Genomic DNA, 16,935 nt, shown 5'->3' on the forward strand with positions numbered 1-16,935 from the left:
ACAAGACTATGATCCTTATTTCCACTTCACAAAAGTGTAATACTTTAAGATTGGTTACAATATTAAAAGAAATTTAAGCAAGTTTTCAGTAGTCATGATTTCTAGTTTATCAAGGTCTGCTTATTAAATACATCAATGTGACTCATTAGTCCAAAACAATTTAAACAAAGATGATATTATGCCACTTTCAGAAGATATTAGCAACCTGAATTTGCTTTAATCAGAAATCTACCAAGAGTTTTTGCTCTAAAATGTCAGAAAGCATACTGACACAAGTTTACAATTCTTACTCACGATGGCACCTCATTTTTATAAAACAATTTAGAATTATTGATATTGCCCTCATCAAAGTTTAAGTTCTCCAAAACCTTTACAGAAAAAAAGGTACTTTTCTAGTTCCCATAAGAGCTTGTTTTGCAAAGTTAATTTAATAAAGGCAAATAAATTTACCCATCAAAACAGTAACTTAGAAAAAAAATTTAAAATGCCTTTTATTGTACATACTGTTAAAGGATTTAATATCTAATTGCCTGTTCAGAGCAGTTTCCAAACATAATAAAAGGAAACTATGCGACATACAGTCCATCTTCTCACATAAGAAAAAGTAAATCATACAACTAAGTAGATCATACAACTTTAGATACAGAACAAAGGCAGGCCAACTGACTTGTAGCTCATCTGTTTCTACTAATGTATTATATAATGTCATGTGGCAGATTTGATGCAGCTTTTGGAAGAAGGGTGGCTAGAAGACAGAATAGAGGGACAGAGTAGGAAGGAAGAAAGGAAGGAGGTATGGAGGGAAGAAAGCAGGTTCCTAAGGGAACTTCTAGGCTTCCTCGACACAATCTCCTTAAACTTTAAAGGGTGAGATATTACGATGCCATTTCCAATCATAAGCCTCCCATTTTAAGAGAGACAAATGAACACTACAAAGTGATTCAGAAGAAGGTATCTGCATCAAGGAAAGCTGTCTGGAAGTCAGATCATATGACAAGCATTTAAAGAAACTGTCAAGGTTAGAAATATTCAAATATCTGAAGGACTTTTACATGGCTGGACATTACATATAGCTATAAAAGAAAACAGTGTCTATTAGGTAGACATTAGCAGAGTAGAAAACAGAACATTTTATGCCTATAAGGTATCCAAAAATGAAACAGACAATTGAAGCATTCAAATTGAGGCTGGTTAATGGCTTGTTGGGGGAAATTAGAGGAAAGACTGCTTACTACATTTAAAAGAAAATTTTATGAGAAGACCACTGAAATTTTTCAATGAAAAGATTCTATGACATAAAAGAAAAAAAGAAGAAGAAAACAAAACACTCCTTGCTATGATACAATGACAAATAAAGACAGAACAAAATGATTTACCAAAGTCATTTTAAAATGTCTTTAAAATTCTCTTTTAATATACCATTAAAACATACAAGCCAGTGGTGGTGCATGCTGATAATCCCAGTGGCTTGGAAGGCTGAGGAAGAAGAACCGAAAGTTAAAAGCCAGTCTTAGCAACTTAGTTAGACGCTAAGCAACTTACCAAGACCTGTCATTAAAAAAAAAAAAAAAAAAAAAGTGCTGGGGATGTAGCTTGGTGGTTGAGTATCCCTGGATTCAATCCCCAGTTAAAAAAGAAAAAAAAAAAAGAAAAAAATGCAAATAGTTTGCATACAAAATTAATTAGTATGATACAATTATAAACTGTGCTTTTGCACTGAGTTCTTTTCTTTAATAAGGTAGATCTTATCTTTATTTTGAAAAATATATTCTCATCATCTTCATTTTGAAAAAGGTTTCATTCAATATCTATAAAAGTTAAAAAGCAAGGATTTGTCTCCATCTTAAAAGACTACTATGGGGGCTGGGGTTGTTGCTCAGTGGTAGAGTGCTCACTTGGCATGTGTGAGGCACTGGATTTGATCCTCAACACCATATAAAAATAAATACAATAAAGGTATTGTGTCCAGTTATAACTAAAAAAAATTTACAAAAAGACTACTATGGAAAAATTACCTCTAATCATTCACTTTTTGTTTTCACATTGAGATTTTCAAAGAAAAAATTTAATCCTACTATTTTAGTATACATCTATCTATACAAACATTGACTAACCAGGCCATTTTAATAAAACCAAAACATTTACCTCCATAACTAAATCACACTGAACATATAAATTAATCACCATTTTGCAACCCTTCATTAATTACCTTTAATTTAAAGTTCAGAAGATACTTAATAGATAACTTGGCATAGCTTTTATAATTTCATGTATATTAAAAGAGTAGTACTAAATGATCTCATAATATCAAGTCACTCCTTGGCGTTTAGAAACTTACACCTTGGTTAAACCAAGGCAAAATTTATACAGGCTCTTACTTATAGAAGACTCATTCTTTGTGATACAGAACTATATTTCAGGTATATGTTAACTATTTTTATTTAATTAGGAAAAAAAGTGATGGAGGAGAATCTCCCTATTTCTTTTTTAGGCAAGTACAAACTAAAATATCCTAGGAATTTTAAAAAATTATTAAATAAAAACTTATACCACCCTATATAAGGCACTTTACAAATATTAAGTTATTTAACCCTTACAAAAACAATATAAAATAGACACAAGTATCTTTCTCCCTTCTTCAGATGAGGAAACTATGGCACCAAGAGGTCCAGTAATTTAATTGAGCTCACACAGCTAGGAAATGACAGAGCCCAGAAGCCCAGATCTGGACCCAGCAATCCACTGTGCTATGCTGCAGCCTCTTTCTATTCATGACCTTAGATAAGAAAGGGAAAACTCCCATAGGAACTCTGAAGTTAGGTGTGACACTTGATAGAAGGTCACTAAACCATCTACAGATTTGATTTTCCAGTCAGTTGAAACCCTGTATAACAGCAATAGAGATGATGACTTCACAGAACTACAGAAACAGAAATCCAAAATTTGACTTTAAACAGCATATACATCATATTATTCTTACCTTCCAAGCTCTTTAGATGTAAGTGTATAGAAATTATTAAAGTTTTCCATTTTCATTGGAGTTTGAGGAGTTGTAGTTAACAAGCCTGAAATACTTCTACAATCAAATCTTCTCCGAGACATCTTAGCTGACTCCCAGAGATGCTTCTCTAATCACTTAATATTATCTATTTAAAAAAAAAGAGAAGAGAGAGGATATAAGTGTAATTAAGAAAAAAAAAAGATGTTATCTCAGGCAGGATGTGTGTTATATTGTACAGCTCCAAATATAGCAATAGGTCGAAGTAAAAAAATAAAATAAAAATTTAAAGAGCACATGTATCTACCCACAGGATGAAACACCAGAAGCACACACATCAATTGGTGTCACCTCAATGGCATCTGAATAAAGTTACTGACTTCATTCTAGAACAAAACTACTATGAAAATCTCTCCAACTTCTTTTTTTTAAAAGTTATCATAAAACTGTAATGAAAGCAATCATTTTGTTTCATTTTAAACTCTAATTCTTTGAAGTTCTACCTTTCATACAACTAGGTAATTTAACACAAGGTAACAATTATTCATTTTAATTTCACCTGGCCAAATAAGTTTGATCTAATGTACAGATATTGTGACTTATATTACTGATCTATGAATGACTACAAGAAATGGAACTTGTTTTGAGGATTGACCACATTCCAAAACCAAATCCAGAAACTTTCCATTTTTGAGTCTCTCCTTTGTCAGAACCTGGCACAGAGATTGCCATGTGAAACAGCAATGAGTGAATGATCACAAATAAATCCTTATTCTGGAGTCTTAATCATATCTGAAGTTCATGATTATTTGGAACTTTTTTGACATTTACATGCATCCAGTTTTAACATCAAAACTACCGTTTTATAATGATGGACATATAATAAGAGCAGACTATATATTTCAAGATACTTCTGACTTTCTGCTATGCATGCTTAATAAAAGAAAAAGTATTATTCTTCTCGCTCTTTCCTATAACAAACCCAGAGGCTTTTTTGTTCATTCTCTGTCATATCCCGCCACCCCTTATTTCCTGCTTTACATCTACTGTCCTTTATTTTCCTATATTCAAATACAAATTACATTATACTTAGAAAACAGGCAGTGTGCTTAGAGTTCAATGTTTCAGTTCTGTATTTTCTCTTCTTGATTTTATTTTCAAGTCGGTAAATTATTCTCTATAAATTCCTTAGTCTTTGAGGGGGGGAAAAGTAACTAGTTTGAGGGTATATCTCTAGGAATCTAAGGACACTAATGCAGCTTTCTGAAAATAACATTTGGGTTTAAAAACATCAGGGTCTGAATTATCCATCATAACAGCTATAAGACCTTAATTGATTTTTTTAACTTTGCTCCTTTAATTCATTTTTCATTATTATAATGAAATTCCTATTGCAGTCTCCTTTATAAAGAAAAGGGGTTATTTTGGTTCATGGTTCTGGAGTTGCAAGGCTTCATTTGGTGATAGTTTTCTTGCTAGCAGCGTCCTGAAACGCACAGAATATCACATGTTGAGAGACAGGGAATAATGAGTGTGCATGTGTGCCTGATCTATTCTTAAAAAGCCACAGGATTTAATCCTGGGGGGGCTCACCCTAATGAGTTTATGTAAACTTAATCACTTCCCAACAACTCTACCTCTAAACCCCATAGCTAAGAAAGTTCTCACCTTCTTAATAGTCCACAATGGGAATTAAATTTCAATATGATTTCAGGAGGACAAACCATGTTAACGTCAGAGCAGCTACTACTACAGGATGAACTATGTCCTTCCTTATCAAATTCATAGGCTGAAATACTCAGCTCCAGTACATCACACTGTCACTTTGGAGATAGAGCCTTTTCAGGTACTAATTATGTCAAGGAAAGCAACACCTTGATCTCAAAATTCTAGCCCCCAGAATTAAGAGAAAACAAATTTCCACTTGTTTAAGTCACCCAACATATAGCAATGTAGCTATTAAAAAAGACAGAAAGAAATACTTCAAATATGGAGGCAGGGAAACAAATACCACAATAAATGCTGTTCTTTTCAATCTAATTATGTGGCCATATTTCATTTAAATTAAATAAAATATCATAAAACAAAATATCTTTTTTCCATCCCAAGTTCATTCTTCCACTGGCACTGGATGGGAGGATTTATCATTACCTTGACAATACTTATCCCATCAGACTTTGGGCTATTCTAGTATGATGAAGGTGAAATGGAATTTTACTGTGATCTGTTTTGCATTTCCCTGATTGCTTCAATTCTGCTGCCTCTAATGTATGGATGATACCCAGTGACGTAGGAGGCTGAGACAGGAGGGTCACAAGTTCAAGTTCGGCCTGGGCAACTTAGTGTATCAAAATTTTTAAAAAAAGCGGGGAGCTGGAGACGTAACCTAGTATTAAAGCACCCCTGAGTTCAATTCCTATACCCCTCCAAAACAATGGATGATAATATCTTGCAGAGCTCTAAAAATGAAAATCAAAATATGATGAAATCCTATGGAATGACATTGCTGTGTGCTAGCAATGATAGCATATTATGACTGTTCCATTAGAAAAAAATAACATTCTACATAAAGATATTCTCTACAGAGTACCTTTCCATTGTTGAGCAGCTGTACTGATTCCATATACAAAACTCTCACCTCAAGTTAGTCTAAACTCCACTCTTAAAACTCCTTTTATTTTCTTTTTCTTTATTTGATTTTGTTTTTTGTACTGAGAATTGAACCCAGGGTTGTTTAATCACTGAGCTACATCCCACATCCTTTTTTTGTATTTTATTTAGACACAGGGTCTCTCTGAGTTACTTAAGGCCTCACTATGTCGCTGAGGCTAGCTTTGAACTCACGATCCTCCTTCTCAGCCTTCTCAGCTGTTGGGATTACAGGTGTGTGCCACTGCGCCCAGCTTATCTGCTGCTTTGACTAACTATTTTGTATCATCATAGTTGTGACACTCAGTTTTATTGGTCACATATCATTCTCTGAAAAGTTAAAATGAGTATCAATTTCTGTGCTCAATCAGTTTAGGTTTTTCTTTTCTTTCTCCAGATTGTCTTTGGGATCTTAGAATTTTACACCTAAATGAAAAGTCCTACATATCCTTATGATCACACTTACATCATACACACATATACAGAAAAAAAAAAGGAAATGACTGTGTTATGGATATATTTGGGCTACATTCCCAATACTATTCATCAATGATGAACATGACAAATTCAATCACAGAAACAAGAGTAGCACTGGTTCTTGATTCTAGATTTTTGTCTCATCTAGATTCTGGCTTCTAGGAGGTTTACCTTATGTTGAAATACATTGGTTCCTAAGTGATCCATTCATAAGAACTCTAGTAGAACTAAGATATATTTTATGATAAGCCACTTTCTGTTTTTAGTTTTCAAGAATGTATGCCAATATGGTTTTAGATGTAGTCAAATATTTGTGTTCAATTAAGCATGACTTATAATAGCAAAAAAAAAAACAAAAAAATGCTTCAGAAGTTTAAACTCATGAACACCAAAGTCCAGTTAATAAGAAAATAGTTAAGTAAACCAAAATAGAATATTATATGTTCAACAAAAAGTATGCTTTCAAAGACTATTAACCCATTAAGTGAAAAAATAAAAACAGAAAATTTTATATATAATATAAATCTATACGTAAAATATAAATGCAAACAGAAGAACATTGGAAAACTATAGCACAATATTATAGTGGTCATATTTGGTGAGATTATGAGCAGTATTTATACTTTCCTATGTTTAAATTATCTACACTGATACTACCTTAATAATCAATAAAAAGATACTTTTGGGTAAAAAAAAGATGGCTATGACTCTCTTCACATTATATAAGAGTGAATATGTTTTAAAACTAAAACATTAATACTTAACTCAATAATTTAAGTGATAAATTCTTCCTTATGGAAAAAAAGATTGCTGTGAATATATCAACAGACAAATGCAGCATCTTACCCATTTGTAACACCAAAAGGTATCTACTTCCATATAAAAGGTTTACACAGCCTGCAGTTCAAGAGCCATCATATATTGGGTTCTTAAAGACCTCTACTTTTTCCTGCATTGACAAGTAGCTAATGGTATTTGTTATCTAAATCTTAGGTCAGTTCTCATGCAGAGTCCATACGAGAATTTAGGGTATATGTTTAGCGTCTATGCTCTAAGCAAAATTGCCCAGAAAAAAACACTGAGTAAATTTTGAATTAACTGATAGCTATTATTCTATAAAATGAATATGAATCACAACTGGTAATCTTGAGACCCTTGAATTTATTAAGAATATTACTTATGAAAATTCAGACTTATCCTGGGACCCCAAAAAACAAACTCAAAATGTGATATCCAAATATACTGATGAAATTAAGTTTGACAAATCCTATTATTTTTAGTTATATTAGGAGAAAAAGGAGCTTAGATTAATTTTTGTGATTAAAATTAGTAATGATAATTTAAATAGTAATTATTAATCAATCTACTTAATCAAATTTCCTAAAACTAGATGTGTGTGTGTTTAATTTTTTACCCTAACAGATTCTTAGCACTTATATGTACTACTGGTTATTATGATAGATGAATATGTTACAGGCATTTGTATGACTACAGATGTAGCTGAAAACAGTGTTGGGCAAGAGCAGTTTTTTAAATAAGTGTCAATACAAAAAGTATTTTGGGTATTGTGATACACTTCACTCTGGCTCTGAATATGCTGGAACACAAGCTATGTCTCAGAAAAAGAAAGCACATTTCTGAAAACTGAATGCTCAACTCATCTACTTATTGCTAATATATACAAATTGCTTTAAGTATCTGAATTCCATTTCTTAAGTTCATCTTCCTTCTATTTACTTGTCTTGAACCAGTTGTCACAGCCTAGATATTTTTTCCATTTCTCCTCCTTTGGCCAGTTTTGCATATAGTGAAGCATGAATGTCACCTCTGTCTTCCAAACCTTTCAAAATATCTGGCTGCCCTTCATATAAGACACCCCAAAACTATCAGCTTTTACATCTTCTAAATTCCCCCATCAAATTCTCTCAATTTCAACAAATAATCCAATCCACATTTTCTTGTCTTTTACCACAGTTCACAGATTCTATAACTGATTTTAATTAGCAATATGTTTTACTCCATTTGAAATCCATTTCATAACATTTTATCAGGCTCTACCAATTTAAATCTGAAGGGACATTTAATAAAATTTGTGTCTGTACACAATTATAGACATAATGAGTGCTTTTTTACCATAAAAGGGTAAAAGAAGGTAAGACACAATTAAGATTTTAATTATACAGCTCTACTATTAATAATGGTGCTTCACACTTATATTCAAAAGATTTTTTTCATTAATTCACACTACAATAGTTACAATAAGAATGAAGATATGGATTGGTAAAGAAAGAAACATGAAGACATGTTAAGTTTGATCTAAGTCTTATCTTATTTGAATGGAGAAAGCAAATATGATGTGATCAAAGGCAAGACAAACAATCCATCATAAACCTCTAAACAGCTCTATTTAAAAAATACTCATCATGAAAATCACTTCAAAGTTATCGAATAACAAAGTTTTATGAAAATAAAATTTGCAATATACAATAAAAACATCTAGAGAATTAATTGTCTGCTTTGATTCCTTCATTAGCTGCTCAGCATCTGTAAGCTAAAACCCTTATACAATAACACTCAAGGCTCTTGAAGCCAAGTATACACTGCCATTGTTTCCTGCTGCACTCCAGTCTCGTTTCCCTCCCCCCCCCCAATTAGATTATACTTCTCTGCCTGAAACTCCCTTTCTACATTTCCTTAAATGACTAATTCTTTTTATCCATACTCCTCCCAGGACACTTTGCCTAAAAATCCACAGGTTGATTTAAATGTCTTTCCTTTATGCCTCAAATAAGACGACCTTGGCATACTCCTTAACCTCTTAACACCTTAGACTGCAATTATGTTTAGTGTCTAAAGGGACAACAGCCTTTTATTTCTGTGCCTAAGCAAATAGAAATTACCAGGTGGTGTCTGGTACCTGGTGGGAATTTTTAAAAAATGTTTGATCAATAGAATTATATGAACTATAAATATAAAATATAGCAGAATAAAATTTTAAGTACATCTCATATTTTCAGGGGTTGCGATCTATCCTGAAATTAGTACTGGAGATGCAAACACAGCTCATCTTTGCTTAATTCAATGTTTAACTAAATAAAATAAGAAACATTAAAATTGCTATTATAGAATTTCAGGCCAAAACAGGATATCCACAAAATTATTTATATCATATACTGCAATATGATGCCAACAGAGCATTTATTTCCTATCTATCAGTCTTTCCAGACTATGTGACTCCCTGTTTTTATGTAAATAACTACTTCAGCTAAGAACATCAATAGTTTAAGAAATACTTCAATCAGTAAATTCAGACACTTGTGCTATCAAAGAGTGATAAATCTCAATTTTCGTGAAGTAAATCTGAAAGGCAATGGAAAGCAAGGCAAACCACAAGATTGCAGGGAACCAACTCTTCCTGTCTACATGGGCATTTACTGAAACCCAGTTGTTCCTAGGAAAAAGAGGAACCTGGCAATTTAATTACATAGCATCCATCAAAAGTAAAGGCAGAACTTTCTGCTGTATGGCAGAGGATCCATTTTTAATTAGCCTTAGATTGGCAGTAAAGGCATTGTTTGAAGGATGAAATGATAATGGTTTTCAATTTCAAGGAAGGTGTATTCCTTATATGTATTCTAGTAACAGGTTGTTGTTTGCTTTTAACTATTAAACACAAAGTAGAATTCAAGAATTTAATCCCCTGAAAATCACAATGGAAAACCAACTAGACTGACTCTAGTCCAACCAATCTAGTGTATACTATCCAAGGGCTGAAATCCCAGGGAACAACCCCAGGCAGCCTGACACCGTGCCAAGACAGTAAGGCCTGATGCTGTCTCTTCCCACCTTCAGAAAAAGAATTAAATCCTATAATTGTAAACTAGGATAAGACATTGAAAAAAAACGGAAATAGAGTGGGCCAACAAACATAGTGCTTGTCATTCATCAAATGGAAAATTAGGTTTCTGTTGTAAAATAAATTACTGTTTACTCAATGGCATCACTGAAGTACTGTTTATTCAGTAACCATCAGAATGCAAAATGGAATCTGATCCTTTAAGGATTAAAGAGGCAACTACTATCTCACTGCTTAAATTCTTCAATGCTTAATGCATAACTAACGCCCCCTTTTGGAGTAGTTGAAAAGGGTAAGGGATGAACCAAGACATGTTGCACATAAATATTAAAAGAAATTAACTTCATGCTTTAAAAAGCAGTGAAGTTTGAGTTAAATATTTTTGGGAAAAGGATAAATAAAGAAAAAATTTAACAAAGTATGCCTTGAAAATTTCAACATTACAACATATGTAGATAAAAATAAACTACTTAAAAATAAAACCACTGAATTTTGTCCTCGATATTATGAAAAATGAAAGCAACAGAATACATTTTAAGTTCTTCCAAATAGAAAGGTAGTACTTAAATGACTATTGATGTTTGTGATACAATAAATTCAAAAGAATTCTAAAAACAAAAGCAAACAAAACAACCAAGAATCAATCAAAAAACCTTTAAAAGTAGTAGGTCAAGGTCAAGGGATAGGGATGCAGCTCAGTGGCAGAGCTATTTGCTGAACATGAACAAGGTCCTGGGTTTGATTCTGGGCACCACAAAAATAGTAGTTAGGTCAAGAGCACTGTTCTCATCTGCCAATTTTACATACAGGAAATGTGCTCTACAATATACCACACGTGAATTTTTGAAATAATTTCAAGACTAAGTGAAAGAATCAGTATTTGATTTAATTGATTCTGGGTTTTAAATTGAGTCTTCAGGATTAAAATAGAAATTTTGATAAGGAAATTCTCCCTTTTAATTGTAAACAGCTTCAAAACAAAGTTTCCAAAATTATGTTTAAATGTTTACTAGTAAAATACTGTCAGTGTAAGCTTAAAAATAAAATTGTTTGATTAGAAATATCTGCTACAAATGTCTGTCAAATTTGTCTCTTCAAATTTGTTATTAATATGCAGACAGTGATCAGTCAAGTCTCTAGTTTCCTAAAAACTGATTCTATCTTAACCAACTTGTAATTCACTATACAATAATCTCAAGAGGAAACTGAAATTACTCTATCCACACACTAAAAAGATTTCCAAACAATAACAGAAACTTTGCTTTTATTATAACTCAAACATATTGCCATGCAAGTAAACATATTTTATTGTAATATTTTAGAAAAATGATCTAACATGCACAATGTGCATCCTAAAAATAAAGCAGCTATTAATAACTCCAACTATTAAGTATTAGAAATTTCCTTAAAAATTCAGCATCTGCTCAGATGCCTTTTTAAAAATATACAACTTTATATATGTGTGGTTTAAAATTTATAAAACACACATTAAGAAGTTGCTGAAAACTACTTCTAGACAGTTCACCATAAAACTGCAGAATGCTGGACCTATGAGAAATTATCTTTTCCTGTAATAAAACTGTGCTCCTGGGTTCAAAATGCCAGGTTACATACACTACTTGCCCAGTCAGTTCTACAGACTCTGCGTTTCAGCACACACATTCGCATAGACTTGACAGACCACACCATATCATACATCCCTGCAAGGTTCACCTAATCATTCATTATTACCATGGATGTAAACATCACCTCTGCTAAACAATTGGTGAATGTGATACAAAAACCTGATGTATTCAAATATTATTGAAATCTGATCAGTATTATGGTTGGACTCTTTAAAAGCATTTTTCTTCTTAATTTCAAAATGCAAAGTCATGTCTGAGTGTCTGTAGTCCCAACACAGATAGACAGGAAAATTTAATACCAGCTACCAGCTGGCAATAAAGTTTCTTTCAACTTTGTCTCCATTTATCTAGTCCTCTGAGGGAATGCAAATGAAGCGCTTTTACCTACAATAAAACAAAGAGCCTGGGTAAATGTCAAAATCGTGGCCGTCGTGTAGATGTAGTTTAAGGATTAGTCTTGTACACAAAGTGTTTCCAGGGCATTCAAGTAAGAGCTGATTACTGAAAAGTAACTGAAACAGCTGCAGTTCTTCTTGTCCTCTATTCACTGATTTAAAAAAATTGTTCAGAAGCGATGACTGAAAATGCCCCAGAGATGAGCACAAACTTTCTCCTCACGACAGACAGCTGTGGACATGACGTGTCCCCCAGCGCAGACATGAACACGTCCTGTGCTGACACTACGAAGGGAACTCGAGGGGAATTCGGAGGACCACGTCAACGGGACGTGGAAGGGGCGCGGGTGGGCCCGCCGCGTGGCGACCCCCGAGGGGCCACGGTGCCGGGGGTGGGGCAGGCCGACCGCACGCACAAGTGCCCCCGGGATTGGGAAGCGGGTCAGAGGACCCGGCCGCCCCCCGGGGAGCACTCGTTGCAAACTGCCGCAGGACACCAGCCCGAATGTGGAGAGGGGCCCGTAGCCGCGGGGCCGGCGCGGGGCAGGGGGCGGCAGTTCCGAGCCCATCTCCGCAAGGCCGGATTCCGGGAAGACCCAAGACCCCCGGCCACAACGCTGGGACCCCTCCAGAGTCTCGACCCGCTCCGGGGTCTCTGAACCGATTCAGGGGTTCGGAGGCGCAATCTTAGCTCACCCCTCAATCCCGGCTGGACCGCGGACCCGCGAGGCGCAGTACACTGACCGCTCCGGACGCAGCAGGCTCTCTCCAGGCTGCCCCCTTGGAGGGGGCTCCGGTCCCTGGGCTCCCGTCCCGCTCCACGCGGGTGGCGGCAACTGGACGCGTTCTCCAGCTCTAGCAGGTGAGGCGCCGGGTAACTCGGAACTTGGCAGAGTCCACGCTTACTATTCCAGACAGAGGTCAACACTTGTGAACTGGTTCCCTTCGAAGTGACTCGCGGCGACCGTGGTGAAGAAGGGGACCGAAGTTTACAGTTGAGGTTTGAAAACTGCAGCAGCGTCTGGGGCAGAGCAGTTTGCTAGATCCCACCCCCTGGGTCGGGAGAGCCAACCGGAGCGTGCGCGGAGGGTGGGGCTGCCATGTGACGGGCGGGGCGCCAGCCAGCCAGCGGCGCGTGCTGAGGGGCGGGACCCAGCGGTGAGAGGGCGTGGCCCGCACCCGACAGCCCTGTGGCTGGGCGGCCCTACAAGCAGGTGTTGAGCTTGGGTGTCTGCAGCCCAGGAAGGGTGAGGCGGTTCGCTGAGGCCACGCGCAGTCCTGTAACTCTGAATGCACCTCTTCCCACATTCAGTCTGGTCATTCCACAAGGTGTGAATAACCGGACAGTGGTAGAAGCAAATTTTGTCCCAGGTGCGTGCAAGTCGCTACCAAACTTCTGTGCCTACAAAAGACCTGTTTCTGACTCTTTCGGATTATCTTCCTTATGACCTGAATCTACCCTTCAAGTGGAGAGTCCAGTTTGCTGCATCTTGGCAGAAGTTCTTGGAACATCAACATCGCTTGGGGATTTGTGGAAACTGGGCCCCTCTGCTTAAGTTCGCTCCACCAAATGGTGTCCTGACACATTGGCTGAAGGCAGTGTAGAGAGGGTCCATATAATAGGATGTATTGCTGATTTTCATGTATGATGCTAATGAAAAAAAAATGAAAGCCCATAGCAAACCACTCAGGTTCTGTTACCTCTTGAAGACAGTGAAAAAGTTGAAGTTCTGTGCAAGACATAGTTGGTTTTACATATGTAAAAGATCCTAGGTTATACATACTATTCATAAACATAAATATGATCTGCAATTGGTTGCAATATATATATATGTGTGTGTGTGTGTGTGTGTGTGTGTGTGTGTGTATCCTGTTAATTTTGTCAGGTGGAGAATATCGTTTCATCTATATATACGTATATATAATTTGTTTTGTTTGTTTTGGGTACCAGAGACTGAACACAGGGGTGCTTAATCACTGAACCACATTCTATCCTGGTTCCCCCCAACTTTTTTTTTTTTTTTTTTTTTTTTTGGTGAGACAGGGTCTCTCTAAATTGTTGAGGCTGGCTTTGAACTTGCCATCCTCCTGTATCAGCCTCCCGAGCTGTTCCTGGTTACATTTTCAATAGTTGTAGAAAACTATTGGGGGAATCATCCTCTTGCTTTTAAAAGATTTTAACACTCTGCCAAAATTTTAAAGGAGAGGTTTTCTTGTTCTTTCACACTAACCCAAGCAAATTTCCATCAAGCAATCTGTTCTTCTACGCTATATTTTTCCCCAAGATAAGTGCATTGAGGGCATCATAACCATTTAATGAAGCCTATTTGTTTTTACACTGAGTCCTCTTCTCGATTTAATGTGTGTATCCTGTGAATTTTGTCAGATGGAGAATATAATTTCCATCTAATTTTTTGTTGATTACAATTGAGCTGACTAGAGAAACCTAAAACTAGGATGGAAATAAAACTACACACTGAAATTGACTTTCTAGGTGCCTTTATAATCTACCAACCAATGAAACTCTTCCCATCTTTTCTTTCATGAACACAGGTACTATATCCTCAAAGTCTCAGCACCAGTACTAGAACCAGTAATCTCTTGAGATTTCAGAATTGCATCCTTGTAGGGTGTGTGTGTGTGTGTGTGTGTGTGTTTATAACTCTGAATCTTCTTAATTTTAACATTTAATCAACTGCCAGTTTTAAACAATCTTCTTATCCTCCATCTTCCTTCTTTCCTGCTATCACCAACCCAGTCCCATATCACATCTAGACACAGACCTTTCTCCCATCACCATTTTAAACCAATGTCCTGGGTCCCAATTCATCTGCTCTAACCAACTCAGCTTTTAGGGATCTCTTCATGTCTTACACTTTCCTGCTTTTGCCTTGACTCCAGCTTTTCACCTATATCCTCATCCGCATTGCTTTCTGCTCAGCCTGATCACCTCCTTACCCTATGTTCTTTGGTACAGGGCTTATATTCATTCTATCTGCTCATGTAGCTAAATAGATTCTTAACCCTTGTGCCTAATGACAGACATATCATGCTCCCCCAAAAGACATTAGCACATTTTCTTGATGTTTGGCACTGTGATTCAAGTCACAAAAAATTCCTGGTTCTAAGGAGGAGAATGTACCATCTGTCACTTTGCAAAAAAAAAAAAAAAAAATCCAGGACTCAACACATTCCCCCATTCCACCTCATTTACTTAAATGTATTCGTAAGTGTGTCAGAGATGAATGTTCTTGTTCTCGTTCCCTTCAATAGGAAATGAAGCCTGATGTGGCCTGATGACCATTCTATGGTCACTGCCTCTGACCACACAGTTCATTAAGATTGTCATCCTGGAATGCAATATACTGACCCAGGACAGTGGTTGAATTCTCCCATTCAACTTCATTTGTTGCAGTCCTAATACCTTATACTTCAGCATATGACTGTATTTGGAGATATAGCCTATAAAGAGGTAATTAAATAAGATGAGGTCATATGGGAAGATCCTAACCCAATATGACTAGTGTCGTTATAAGAAGAGATCAGGACACAGCACAGAGAGACAACGATGTAAGAACACAGCAAGAAGGCAGCTATTCTCAAGCCAAAGAAAGCAGCTTCAGAAAAAAACTAAATCTGACAACTTGACCTAGGACTTTACTCTCCAGAACTGTGAGGAAAATAAATTTCTGCTGGTTAAGCTACTCACTCTGTATTTGTTGCTAGCAAGCTAATATGGTGATCCTCCTTAAACGCAGCAGGTTAGTCATCATAAGCCGACTAGGGATGGTGGTCCTTCTTGGTTCCTCAAATTAGTCATCACCTGTGTCCAGGGACAGTGATCCTCTCTGTTCATACCACTATATCCACCATGTTCTATTCAGGAAAGGTGACCTTATCCCAGCATCAGGCCAGTCACCACACAGTGAACAGGGAAGGTAATTCTCCCTGATGCTATATTTACTACTTACAAATGCAAAGGAGGGTTGAATTTTGCACAGAGAAGAAAACCTGAAAACTCCTGCCGTTGATACATCCTTCTTAGAAAGTCTATCAATAATTTTTTATTCTGCCAAGATCTTATATTTCAATCCATGTAGAAAGACTAAAACAAGCACTACTACTACAACTGGATAACCCAGAAATTTGTGGCAAAGCTGAAGGTAGCCAGATACAGGGATAGCCAACAGCTTCTAAAGAGACATGATTCAAATCTTCACCCAACAGATGCATATTGGATGGAGACAGCTCCTCCAAACAGATATAGGAGTGCAGAGATAGGAGTGCAGGGTGTACTCCGATGGAGACATCACAGTGCAATTATCCATAGTGCCTACAGCACACCCCAATTTTAGAAGCACTGAGAACTAAATAGACTTTAGAAGACCTCACATCCCCTAGTTCTCTTAAACACTGCTAGCAAAAGTAATTGGGGCAAGTATTCCCTGAAGAGAGCAGTGACTCAGACTGGTACAGGACTCTTTCTCAAAGGGTGACACAATTCTTTTCTCTGAAACACCCATGATTGACTAGGGCCACTATATACCAATTCAGACACCCTCTAGAGTCTATAACCTCCAAATCTTTTCAAAAGAAATGCCATGAACACATTAGACCAGAGGCCCTGTGCCTACTAGAAGAAAAAGAAGGCCCAACTCTCCATCATATCAGCTTAGTAACTGAATTCCTCAATAAGACTCCTAAAGTACAAGAAGTAGAATCAATGATCAATAAATGAGATGGTATTAAACTAAAAAGCTTCTCCACATCAAAGGAAACAATAAAAAAATGTGAAGAGAGAGCCTACCAAATGGGAGAAAGTCTTTGCCACCTGCACCTCAGATAGGGCATTAATCTCCAGGATGTATAAAGAACTCAAAAAACAACACCAAAAAACAAACAAACAAACAAACAAACCAATCAATAAATGCTCTA

At 36.4% G+C, this 16,935-nt stretch overlaps 1 protein-coding gene across 2 annotated transcripts in view; it reads right to left on the reverse strand.

Annotated features, from left to right (window-relative positions):
* The window catches only part of Stk17b (serine/threonine kinase 17b), a 32,324-nt gene extending 19,301 nt beyond the window's left edge, over window positions 1-13,023 (reverse strand). Inside the window, exons 1-2 of one of the 2 annotated variants that reach the window (XM_046447389.2) lie at window positions 12,745-13,023; window positions 2,981-3,146 (exon numbers count right to left, since the gene is read on the reverse strand). In XM_046447389.2, coding sequence (XP_046303345.1) covers window positions 2,981-3,102 — 122 coding nt within the window. In that variant the 5' untranslated portion in view covers window positions 3,103-3,146; window positions 12,745-13,023. Of the gene's footprint in view, window positions 1-2,980; window positions 3,147-12,696 lie in introns of both variants that reach the window. The other variant, XM_046447388.2, reaches the window with a different exon arrangement.
* Window positions 13,024-16,935: the final 3,912 nt, after the last annotated feature.

The sequence above is a fragment of the Marmota monax genome, unplaced genomic scaffold (genome assembly GCF_021218885.2).
Source record: "Marmota monax isolate L192 unplaced genomic scaffold, Marmota_monax_Labrador192_F-V1.1 WCK01_AAM20220418_F8-fsc00007, whole genome shotgun sequence".
In the NCBI taxonomy this organism is placed as follows: Eukaryota; Metazoa; Chordata; class Mammalia; order Rodentia; family Sciuridae; genus Marmota; species Marmota monax.